Raw genomic sequence first — 12,854 nt, forward strand, 5'->3', positions numbered from 1 at the left:
ATGCTTCAGTTGTTAATAAAAGAATGTGTATGAAATGTTTTCTGGTGCTACCTGGCTGCTTCACTCGATGCTCAAACAAGCAGCTGCACAATCCATGTGCCTGTCACTTTCTCTGCTCTGCTGTTGACTGTTCTTCTGCATTGACAACATTCAAACCACCAGTGCCTCAGGATGAGGCAAGGTTTCATAAGATGTGAAAATAGCCCAAGAAATAAATAGATTGAAAGCACAGAGTTGTCATTTAAACAATATTTTCAAATTAAATCAACAGGAATGCATGCCAAGGAGCTACATAAAATACCCAGTTAATACTTTGCTAGTTCAGTGGAAAAATCCTCTAAGCCACACAGTAAAAAATCCAGGACTTTTTGCTAATGGTGCTCGACTGTGGGCTGGTTTGAACTGGAAAGGTTACAGACAGTGTTTCACAATCACCATGTGTGTGCTATTAACGAGAAAACTTAAATGTGTTTTCATCTTATTTTGTTTGTGAAGCTCAATTAGGAATAAAGTCCTTTTCATTTATAGAATGTGAATGTATTAACAGAGAAATGGTGCTGTACAAAAGGGTCCGGGGGAACCATTAACTGTTTTCAACCTCTTTGTAGTACAAGGGGAGAACATAAAATAGGATAACTGTGGGGTTTTTTGCTTTTAACCTTTAGACCTTTGTTCATAAAGCATTCCTGCACCTGTTTAGAGTCTGTAATGCTGAACACATGGCCATGAGCAGTGATAACCACATCACAGCCCTGCGAGAACGCCGATGTCATCAGGCAGCGGCTTTTAGTCAGCTCTTCCCCAAATACTTCTGACATGGATTAAACCATTTGGGAAATGGTCATGACTGAAACATTGTGGGTTTAAACAAGGGAGATGCAACCCAACAGAAATAAATCCATGTTCAGCGGGACAGCAGAGCACGACAGATGGGGTGATTGGCCTGTCTTGATAAAAAGGGAAAATGTCCCTTTGAACTTCACCTCTGGCCATCCTGTGTCACCCAGAGCTCCATGGGGCAGAGGAGGGGGAAAAGAAAAGTCTGATTTGTGATTTTTCAGAAAAACAGATTCAGTGCCATTGCTAAGATACAGGTTTGGAATTCTTCTGGAATGAGAAAATAAAATCAGCTATGTTAATAACTGATTTCTTTTAACCTTTCTCAAACAGCTAGTTTATCTGATATATCACTTCGAGACATTCTGGTGTTTCTTTAAAGAAGTTCTCTTTCTTAATTTTTCATTTTGTCAGTCTTATTTATTCTTAGCATTTTTTCTCAATTTCCTTCTGTTTCATTGTTTTGTAAGCAAAGATATTTATTTATCTTATCTCAACAAAGGAAGTCTAAACAAATCAGAGGCATATTGGAAATAATTTTCACTTTTCAGTTGAAGGTTATACCTGGAGTAAATTTGTACTGAGTTGTATACCAGCTCTTTATTTATTTTTCAGTCAGACTGGCAAGCTCAATGCTTTATGCAATAATTTGTGAAGCTTCATCTGTCTGGTTTAACCGAGAACATTGAGTGTTTCCAATGTTTTTGTTGACTCTATCAGTCCTGTCACTCCTCTGTTTTGATTTTTGGGAATCCAGTGATAAAGCCTTTGGACACTGGAGCCACTGGTGCTTTTCCAGCCTCTTGTGTACTAAAGCAGCCCAGACTAAATGGTTGAGCAGCTGGGGGCAGGAGGAATTGTGGGGAAGGCAGTGGCTGGGTTTTCAGAACACCTGTGGGACAGCTTCCACCAGTTTGTCCTGTGGGCTGGGGAATGAGGAAAAGGAGAGATGAGATAGGTGCTGTAAGATAACAGAGAACACAGAGAATGGGAAAAAGAAGTTTGTGGGTTTTTTTTCCCTGAAAATGCATCTTCATGGATCAAGGACCAGAAGTGAGAAGAAAAACGAAGAGTGTTTTATGGGTTTATGATTCAAGAAGTCTTATCTTTAGGATGCAGCCTTTTTAAAAAGCTATTTAGGACCTTCATCTTTGTAATCTTTATTTCTGTTTTTCTCCTTTTATTTTGGGAATAAGCACTCCCTTTTACTGCATGACACAAATTTTGTTTATAAAGATCATCAAGCCATTTATATGGTTTTACTGCACCAGAAGTGTTGGGATCTAGTGATATATTTACATGAAGATAAAATCTGCAGTGCTGATACAGTTAAGTCATGGTCTGGCTAAAAGGGCTCTGGATTGAAGGTGTTGAAAGCAGCAGATTTACTGTGCTTCTCACTTATCTGGCAGGAGATTATAACTTGAAACAGAGCAAATTGCACGAGGGCTGTGATATGGATTTCCCCCAAGAGGGACCATACAGAGAATGTAGGGAAAGGAATGCAGGGAGGAAAGAAAGTTGTAAAACTCGGGAGGGAGAGTGAATAACACTGGCTGGTGTTAGCATGGAAAAGAGAAGGGAAAGAACATTTGAAGATAAGAGTCCCTGCATTTAGGAGATGGTGATCAGTGAGCACTGTCCTGCTGGGTTTGATTTCTTCCTCTTAATTGCCCTGTTCCACAGTGAAGTATTTAAATATATGAAATTCATGCCAAATATGAGCAATAAATAAACCCCATATGGAGACAGTATCCTAAAACAAGGACTCTTGTAATGAAACCACTGTAAAATTAACATTATTGTTAATTGATTATATATTATATATGTATATATTATATACACATCATGGATTTTATTTTTATTCCTCATTGAAAAGGAAGATTTTTGTTCATATCTTCCAAGGATGGTAAAAAAATATATCAGTATTGTTCTTTTGTGTAATATATTGAATTAAAAGCGTGTGCTCATGTCTGTCTGTGTCTCTGAAGTTTAAATCGTGGTGGATGGATATAGAAACATCTGTGTATGGAGTCAGGAGAGCTGGATCCAGCTCAGGGAGCCCCGTTAGATGTACTGGGGATGTTTGTGCTTTTTAATAACAGGAGGAGAGTGGTTTTGATGAACTTTCTAAAAGCACTTGAGAGGTTCCAAAAACTGAGTCTTACAATAACTGGAGCTGTGTGTGTTGGAGTTTTTTTTCTTATTATCCTTCTGTTCTTCCAGTTCTCTTCCTTTGCTGTACCCCTTCTTTTGTCATCCTGTTCACTGGGGACTGTCCAAGCCATACTTCTGCTCATAAATGTCGTGCTGATTTCCAAGGGTAAAGATTGTTAAGGTTTTTAATTCTGGTTTTCAATTCTTGTTAAAATGTAAGAACGTGCGTTGCTCACTGTTCACACAAGTGTGACCCATATGAGGGGGCAAGAAAAGGCAGATATGACATAATTATGCCTTTCATCGTGATTTTCGCTTTTGTGTAACTTTTTTTCCTTGTGACAGCTTGCTTCTGAAAACACTGTTTTATTTCCCCTTGAAAATATTCCAGGCAGTGACAGCAACTATTTTCTGGTTCATTTGAATTTTCTCCTTTTCTCCACAACCCCCGTGTCTGTTTTGAATGCAGGGTGTGATTTATATGGAGAATCCAGTTGTAAACTGATTCTCACCACTGAGTAATCGTCCTGAGTAGGAATCTGTTCGTTCATATTTAAAATCACAGCAATCTTGACTGCTGCTAACATAACTCCTGCCTGATTAATGTCCTGCTCCCAAAAACATGTGCAAGTTGTCCATTGTGTTCCTTGTGAGGAAGTCACATCCTGCCTTGCTTTGATAACTCTTCAGAATGTAATGTAATAAACCCCAAACCTTATTTTATTGCTAGACTGGTGTGAGACACACAGTGGATGTCAAGATGAGACATGTTTTCATAAACTGGCTGCTGATTTATAATTCCTGATACCAGTCAGGCTGCTTGTGGAGATCTAGATGTACATGTACAGTTATTTATTTATTTTTTTGCAATAGTTTGTGAACTATGTCTTTAATTATTGCACATATGGGCTGGAGACATTGAGAAAGATCAAAGGGGTAGGTTAGCAATTCAAACTAGTGTTTTAACCAGTAGAATGTCCAGATGGTTGCCAAGCAGCTGGGAATTAATCTTTTGCTGCATGATTAATCTCTACCTCAAAGTGTCTCTCTCTTAAAAAAAAAAAAAAAAAAAGGAAGAAAGTAAAAAAGTTTGATTTCTTTTTTTTTCATTTATTGATTCTGATTTTTGAGGGAGAAAAGACATTGACTAGAAAGAGTAGGTTTTGTACACTCTTATTTCTACATGTTGCACTGGTGAAAAGAAGGTGAGAGTACAGTTTTAGTGGCTTAGGAGATCTTGAAATGAGTATCAAAAGTTCAGTAGCTGCTAAAATGCAGCATAAAAAAGAGAGGAATAATGCTGGTGGGAAGAAGTCAGTGTTGGTGACTCTGTATTCAGACTCATTCACTGGACTGGGCAGAATTCCATGAAATTCTCAAGTGCTACCTTTCATTATATTCATATTTCCCTAAATCCCTCTGAAACCTCTGTGATTTCTGCATGCTCACAGATTCAGCTGGGTTCAGTTCTCAGTGCTGGCAACTCAAGACACAGCTTGTTGCATTTTTGAGCTGTCTTCTATAAAATTGCATTTAATACTGCTGTCTTAATTTCTAAACATATACTGAACTTTTTTTGGTCCTTGCTGATGTCAGTGTCTCCCACTGGTGGCAGACATTTGTTCCATGTGGAAGTGGGACCCTGCAAATAAAGCTGTTAAATAACAGGATATGTTGTACTGCTAATATCCATGTTATGTTCATTGGCCAGAGAAAACATCCTTGAGAGCACAAATACCATTTCCACTTATTACAGTTGTTGGGATACAGAGCTGGGTGCATTTCTCATTCTCCTCCTCTCTCCTCCTTCTTCCCACCACCCCCAGCATGGAAATCCATGAAAAATACATTGTTCTCTCTTGAAAGAGCCTAATGACATTTACATATGAATAAGAACAATTGTCCATTCAATTATTTCTCTGTATCAAGCAAGTGTTTATTAATTTCAGTGTCATTTAAAAATTCATATTTTCCTTGATGGGGGAAGCTGGTAACATTTGATTTAGCACAAAAGCTTTCATTTTTAGTGGCTATAAAAATGGGGCAATGTCATATTAATTTTTTAAATTTTTTAATTAAGTGAATATCTACTTTCCTATTTCCTATTCAAGAGTACTATATAAAAATATTGCAACTGGAAATAGCAGTTGTATTGCTTTTGAAGAGTAAAGATACAAAGAAGGGTAGATATGTGGTGGGAATTATAAATGTTTGTTAGGTCAAATAATCCAGTCCAGATCATAAACATGGACTTTTGTGGAGGGACCTTTGAATCTGGGCAAAATGCCATGTTTATAAAGGGGCTTTTTACATTCTAATTTCTCGCTGTTCCACTTGTTTAATGCTGTTTTTATTTCAGTCCATCTCTGGTTTCCTGAGCTCTTTGAAGCAGAGAGTTTCCAAGACATTTATTTCACCTCAGTCATTGCCTTGGATAAAAACATTGATGATATTCAATGCTGTAATTGGAGTGGTTAATGATGTATTGTTTCAAAATGTAGTTATAAGTTGGTTTATTTTCTGAAATGGGAAGTGAACAGTTTTTTTTTTTTCACATCCTGTGAAGTGAGTGCAAAGTTTTCAGCTATTCCATTTGAAAATGGAACATTAGTTCAAATATTATTAAAATTTGTGTTTACTGTTGAAACTTCTCTTCAAATATATTGTCATGAAATACAATTTTTCCCCGTTTTTCACACCAGTGATTTTCTTTTAAATACTCTGAGTCTTTTTTGTAAAATGTGGAAAGTATTAATATACCTCAAAGTTAATCTTAAAAATTTTTGAGGGTACAGTGTGATGCAGAAATGACACAATGAGATCAGACAGCTTGTTAATGATCAAGTGAAATACACTGTTCCAAATTACCTTAGTCTGAAGCCAGTGTGTATTTATAATAAATCTTGACTGTTTTGCAAGTCCAGTCTCTTCTGTCTTGCCCTTCCTGTATGGTTTAAAACACTGTATAAATTATCAATATTTATTATTTTAACCCTGCATGTGAAAATTGAGTAAGCACAATTTGGTAGAAAGTTTGACTTGTTTGTTGATATTTTTTAAGAAACCTTTTTCTTCTGTGGAAATATCAAAGCTTTGTGTGCTGTGCACTGATTCCTTTTAGCAGCTGCAGAACACCAAGACAAATAACTTTTGTCGTGTACTGTAAGATATACAAGTCATTGTTCTGCATTGTTAGTTCTTACTTTGAAGTTCTCATTTATTGTTTACATCCTTCTCCCCCTTCCTCGCTTCCTCCCTCCCTCCCCCATATATTCATAGGCTTGGAAAAAAAAAGAAAAAAAACCTGGCAAGCAACAAGTTCTGTTTTGTCAAATAGCCAAAAGCCCCAGTCTGATGGATGTTAAAGCTCTGAGATGTCCCCCCTGGCCTGAGGGTGAGCCCTGGAATGAAGACAAGTTCAGTGATTCATATTGTTAACCCACTTATTGATTTGCTTTTAAATCAGGTATTTCAGTATTTCAACAAATTTCTGTAAATGGGGACAAGATAAATATTTGTCCTCTGTCATGGAAAAAGGAGAGATCCCTTTTCCCCCCTCCCCTGGAGATTTATGACAGTTGCAGATGAGACTGTGTCAGTTTAAGCCTGACAGTTATTAAATGTTCCTAACACCTGAGCTGTGCTGTGGGATCAGGACAGTGAAACCCCAAACCCCATTTTCAGGTAACTCTTTGCTGGTTTTGGTGGTGTTTTGTTGTTTTTAAATGAGGAAGAAAGTGTGACTAGGCACATAAAAGCAGCTCTGTTGCTACCACCCTTCATGGCTTTAAATAACAGGGACAGCACAGATGTTTGACATCAGTATTGTTTACATGGCCTTAGGGTTTAATTGCCTCATTCTCTTTGTGAGGAGGATAAACAATGACAGAAATCCAAAGGAATGATGTTCAGCCAACAGCAATGGCTGCGTTTCATACATAGTTGCAAACTTCCCAACTATAGCTAAATATCTACACTTTTTTTTCCTTGTCTGAATGGTAACATGCCATAAATTTCATATTCTCTGCTGCCTCCTAACTGGTGATAAAAGATATTAAACCCAACGAGCGCGAGCGCCGTAAATTGCGTTTAACGAAGTGAACGACTTAGAAAAGTTGGTTTTATCTGGTTTCTCCAAAACTTGTGAAGTTCTTTGGTACTGCTGTAGGTTATTTTGTTTCTTAATATGTGTTTAATAAATAAAGTCAAGCTGAAGTGCAGAGGGCAGTGCGTGGAAGAGCAGCACATGCAGTTACCTAGAGCTGTTCCACAGGAAATTGGGACAAGCTGAGGTTTGACATTTGGGATCTGCGCACAGGCTCCACCTCGGTTTGGTGTGGCTTTAATTTGAAAGATAGTCCTTGGCTGAAATTAGTATTTAATGATGTGCTTCAGCTTTTAAATGGAAGGGGAGGCATTTCACTCCCAGCTGGGGAGAGCTGAGCCCTTTTGCTTCCACCCCAGCCTTCATGAGATCACTGCACAAAACGTGTTTACATGACTCAATTTTTTATCGACGTATGCGGTGAGGTTGGGAGTCTGCCTCAGAGGGAGGTTGGGTTAAAAAGCAGATTTGGAAATGATACCAGTCCTCCAGGCTTTGCTATTGGACACTGTGGTGTTGTCCTCATGTTTGCTGGCTTCTCCAGCAGTTTTCCGCTCAAGAAATTGAGTGTTGGATTTTTAAACTGATATATCATTATTTTTACAGCAAATGCTCAAATTAGCACTTCCAGAAGTTATGATGAAGATACATGTGGGGGTGGAACTATGGACCATTACAAAATTCAAATGCTGTTGGAGATTTTTAATTTTTTTTTTTTTGCCAGTTACTTGGTACCAACACAGCTTTCTTCTCAACACTAGCTGAAAATTTCATGTGCGCATCAACTGTTGAATTTCAGACACTTTAATATGGGACTTCTCACATCTCTTTATATGTAGAGATAAAATTAGAAAATTTTATCTCAGATTGTGGAGCTGAAGATGAGTGAGCAAAGCAATGATTCCTAAAAATTAGGAAAGTTGTGGATGAAGCACATGGGGCAGAAAAGTGCCTGGGATGCTGAAACTTCATGAAGTTTATAGAAGTTGAGGGCCTTGAGTACTTTTCAAGGTGTCCCCTTTTTAGCCCTCACTTGATGAGGAGTTGGACTTTGTGATTTTTCACCTTTTTTTTATTATTTTATTTCTGTTATTCAGAGGAAAAAGCAACCTACTTTGTTATTACAGTGGTTGCATTCATTAAGGGCTGATTTCTGTATCTTGGACACATTTTTCCAGTTCTTTGGTTGCAATTAGCTCTCCTTTTGGAAAGCAGGGCCAGAACTGTGGCATTTTTAGAGATGACTGTTCTGGTGGAAGGGGTGTAATGAATTAAAGAGCTAAAATTGATGGGAACTGGTGCAAGTGCAAGGGTGGTGCTAAGGGGAAAATTAATGAGAAGTGGGAACCAGCTTCAAGTACAGGGAGTTCTGTTGTCAGCCTGGGGGAAAACATCCTGTGGCTGACAACAATCAGGAGCACTTGAAGATATGTATGTCCATCTTTAATCCGAGTGAAATTCTTGATTTTGATTTATTTTTTTATTATTTCAGTGTACAGAATAACAAAACCTAGACCAGCTCTCGGCTGATACAAGCCACCAAGGATTCATTTCCCTCAGCCAAGACATTCTGACATTATTAATGAGTTTTAAATGTAATTTGGGTGGATTTAGTAGCTGTGTGGGGGCAGTAGCTGTACCTCAGTCATTCATAAGCTTTTAATGTAATTCAAGTAGATTGGAGTCTCTTTCATATTTAGTTTCTGGTATTTGTGTTTTTACAAGACCTTCATATTTATTTATGGCATGTTCACAGCCTGTCTATCTGGAAGTGGATTACTGTGCTCTTTTTATTAAATCAACACTTGATTCATCACCTGGTACTAAGATTTTCTTCTGTAATGTCACTTTGTTGCAGCGATATGTGCATATATTTCTTTTCATATATACATATGTGTAGATTTCATGGATAGAAGATGCACTTTTATCATAATGCTTATTTTGGGAAGATGAAAGAGTTGGCTGACAGCTGGGAATATGATTTATTTTCTTTGGATTAATTGTCAACCTATTTTTTTTTCCTCCTCCATTAATTTGCATAAGTCTGTGCGCAAACAGTTGGGAGATGGATTTCTTTATCTGTGGTGTAATAAGGGGGTGTTGGGTACAACTCATCAGTTGATGAGTTCAGAAAATGAAACAATTTTCTGCTCTTCCTTCTCTTTTCTGTTCTTGAAGATCCTTCTGTGTTTCCTGCACAGCATTTTTGAGCTGAGTTGGGTTTTTGTGGCCCATGTTTTCAAGTCATGAAAACATTGTGAGGTTTTTAAGTCCCAACAAACCTGTAAGACAAATGAGTCATATAAAAAATGAGTAATTTGTACTGTGTTTAGGGTTGGTCTGTACCAGATAAAGACTCATGCTTGAACGGCAACTTTTGATTAGTCCAGGGCATGGAAAATAAAGGCAGAATGAATAGTGCTGTGTTAATTCCTGTGCAGTTTGTGAGTTGGGATATTACGAATCAGGTTCTGAGTTGAACTAAATAAAAATGTGAGAACTGGAAGTGGCTGGATGGTGATGGGAGTGCAGTGTCCAGCCTCGAGGTGGGGGGACCTCAGCACTTTTCAGAACACCCAAAAGTCAAACACAAAGTTTTCTGTTGGCCAAAGACCACTTAGAGTCATCTCCTGGGGGGGGTTTGGTGCTCCCTTTCTACAGTGAGGGGGATCAGGGTCTGTCCTCTGGAAAAGCTTTTCAGTCCACTTTGCTTTCTGAACAGTGGCTGTTTGTGAATGTAGGAGTGGAACTCAGCCTGAGTCTGAACTCAAGGTGTCACTTTTGGTTTCTAGAAAAGCCTGAGAGATTGAAATTCCTCTCGTAGCTGTCCTGAAGACCGCCTTTAACGGCGTACTCAAAACTTGCAGGAGATTCAAAAATACTTGAAAGACGGAAACTTAGACTCTGAGTAAGAATTGGCAGTGAATTTTTGTATTGGAGGGCTTCAAGTACAGCTTTGAACAAACACAGGCAGAACAGGAAATGTATTTCAGTGATCCAATCCTTAATCCCATCATAAGTCACCTTTAAAAGGAAATGTGTTTATAATGTGAACTTGGTGAATAATAGAAAACAAACAAAAACAAACGTGCATCTGGGCTGAAGGACATTCTTTGTGTAAATGTAACACCTGCCTGAAGAAATGAAAATGAGTTTACCAAACTTGGTATATTAACAGAAATATTAAAGTTTTATTCCTAAGTGTTTATTTAAATTAAGGATGATAACTTGTTCTGGGCAGTAGCAGTTGTGTTTATTGCCAACTAAAACATCCTACAAATCCATTTTTCTGAAGAAGAAATGTTGTAGGATGACATCTTTGGTAACAATTGTGTCAAATGAATATGAAAATATTGAGAAGCTGAATATAGCTTTTTTCAAGATTTTTTTGTTGGTGACTTCCCATTGCCTTCTAAAAGACGTAAATGAATAATTAAAAAGTTATGAAAAGGTCATTGATGTAATTTATTCTTTATTTAAATCATGTATCTCTTCTGTTTTGCATTTAAAGCTGGAAATGAAAATGAAAATAGCAGAAGGTAAATTTCATGAAGAAAAACTGAAATTACAACAGAAGCACGATGCTGATGTTCAAAAGGTAGGAAGTGTTTGTACTTTTTTCCAAAAGCAGTGAATTAAACAATAATAGAGACTATGATTATCATAAATATTTATCAGTTGTTCTTTAGCTTCTTCACAATTGCAATTAATGTTCAGTGGAAGTCAAATTGTAGGTAACAGTTGGCATAAACTGAGAGGAATGCAGAATATTTTACTTAGGAAGGGGAAAGCACTTGCAGAAAGGAGATGAAAATACAAGGCAATTTGTTTGTTAGAACAAGACAACCAATTTTACCAGCACAACAGCTTCTGCGGGAAATCATAAACTCGTGATTTTTCTGTTCGAGAGAAAACATTTGTGTTAGAGGAGAATGTGAACAAAATTAATTTTTCATGGACAAATTGCAAAATATAACAGTAGGAAAACCCACAGATACATCAGATGTATTCAGGCTCGTCCAGCAGCAGTGCTTGCTGTCCTGTCTCTGTTTTGACACTGTCTTAGAGCAGAGGCAGGTCACCAATCATCCCTTGATTTATGTTACTGCATTTTTAAAGTTTATGCACTCTGAATTCTTGCGGCACTAACATGGCACCAGCTCTCTGGGTTTGTCTTTACTGTGTCACATAACACCCCTCCTGGGAGGATTATACCCACCCCAGACCATACTGCTGCTTTCAGTCCCACATTTTAGAGGTGGGGTGAAGTCCTGGGAGATGCCAGGTGCCCCTGGCAGGGCTCTGATCCCGGGGACAGGGCGGGAATCCCGATCCCGGCGGCGCTGATCCCGCTGGAAACTCGGCATCACTCGGTGCCTCTGCTTTGTTTCCTAAAGACTGAGTCACAGCCTTGGAGGAAGTTGGTTGACACAACTCTGTGACACATCAAAGCCTTCGAAGAGGATGTTAATATTTGGTCAGGTGCATATTTGGCTCATCTGTTCTCAAGGCCTTGGAGCAGAAGCAGTGAGCAAAGCTGAGAGTCTAAAGGAAACATCTTTGTGAGAATAAGAAATAGTTTAAATGCTTTCTCATCCCTTGAGTTGTCATCCCTTCCTAATTGATGTTAGAATTCCGTCTTTTGAAGTCGTTTAATAACGTTGGATATTTTAGAAAAGGTTAAATAGTGTCGTATTAATCTTTAAAGACACAAAACATTTATTGCAGATGGAGTAATATTGTTTTAAGATGAAAGCTTCTGTTTGATAAGAGATTTGGGGCACTGTTATAAAATTTCTGCAACTTTAATCTTTATCTTTAACACAAAGTTTAAATTAAAATACTATCTCAAAGTGTGCAAATATTCAAGCTTTTTTATTTCCAAACTCAGCTTGTACAGAAATGTGGGTGTAGTTACCCTCCTCTACTTGCTCTGTTCCAGTCCATTGTTCCTTTGGATCCATGTGAGGAATTTCAATTGGTGAGGCACAAAAGACTGTAATGAAGTTAACCAACTTATTTAAATATTTCTTGACTCTGCAGAGAATTTTAGATGCTTTTAAACACTATTAGGCAACATAAGTATGGAAATATTTTCTATTTGCAGCAATAGCAGCATGAAACTTCCAAACTCAACAAAAGCAGCACTGGGTTTGCCCAGGTTTAAAGGAAAACAAAAAAAACTCACCTTAAAACATGAAACTCCTTTTTCAATCTGCTTTTTCCTACATTTGTCTAAACCAGGTCTTTGTTTATGGCTTGGCAGTTGTAGCTGGAAAAATGATTTAGGTTCAATCACTTAAGCCTGCATGACCCGAGGACTTCTTGCAGACCAGGTATCTTGTGCACTGGTTGTAGTTTGGAATGTTTTGGACTTATGTTAAAATATCCTGAATTTTCTCTGCAGATTTTGGATAGAAAGAATGACGAAATAGATGTGCTAAAGTCCACCTACCTAAAGAAACAAAAGGAGTCTGAGGATACGATAAGAAAACTGGAGAAAAAAGGTGATTTTTATCCTCATGGTTGTCTTCTGTGTGGTGGTATTGTACTGCATTCTCTTGTGGCTGTGGGTTTGTGTGTTCCTTCTGAAGACATCCCTTTCTTCATCATTTGTAGCTCTTGATTTAATTTTTTCCTTTGGATTCTGAGATTCTTGTCCAGTTGTCTCTGCTGTTCCAACCCAAGTGTTCCAAGAGGCCTGTGATCTATTACACTGAACACAGGTTTTATGAGCGTCACCAAAAAAAGTTTC

The 12,854-nt window shown here is 37.9% G+C and overlaps 1 protein-coding gene across 8 annotated transcripts in view; it reads left to right on the forward strand.

The window, feature by feature from the left end:
• Positions 1 to 12,854, forward strand: part of CEP112 (centrosomal protein 112) — a 188,269-nt gene that overhangs the window by 20,202 nt on the left and 155,213 nt on the right. For all 8 annotated transcript variants that reach the window (XR_005259386.1, XM_038157557.1, XM_038157555.1 and 5 more), the window contains 2 exons: positions 10,611 to 10,697; positions 12,507 to 12,606. Coding sequence is in view for 7 of the 8 variants with exons in the window: in XM_038157557.1 (XP_038013485.1) it covers positions 10,611 to 10,697; positions 12,507 to 12,606 (187 nt within the window). In the remaining variant the exon portion in view is untranslated. The remainder of the gene's footprint in view (positions 1 to 10,610; positions 10,698 to 12,506; positions 12,607 to 12,854) is intronic.

The sequence above is a fragment of the Motacilla alba genome, chromosome 18 (genome assembly GCF_015832195.1).
Source record: "Motacilla alba alba isolate MOTALB_02 chromosome 18, Motacilla_alba_V1.0_pri, whole genome shotgun sequence".
NCBI classification, from domain to species: domain Eukaryota; kingdom Metazoa; phylum Chordata; class Aves; order Passeriformes; family Motacillidae; genus Motacilla; species Motacilla alba.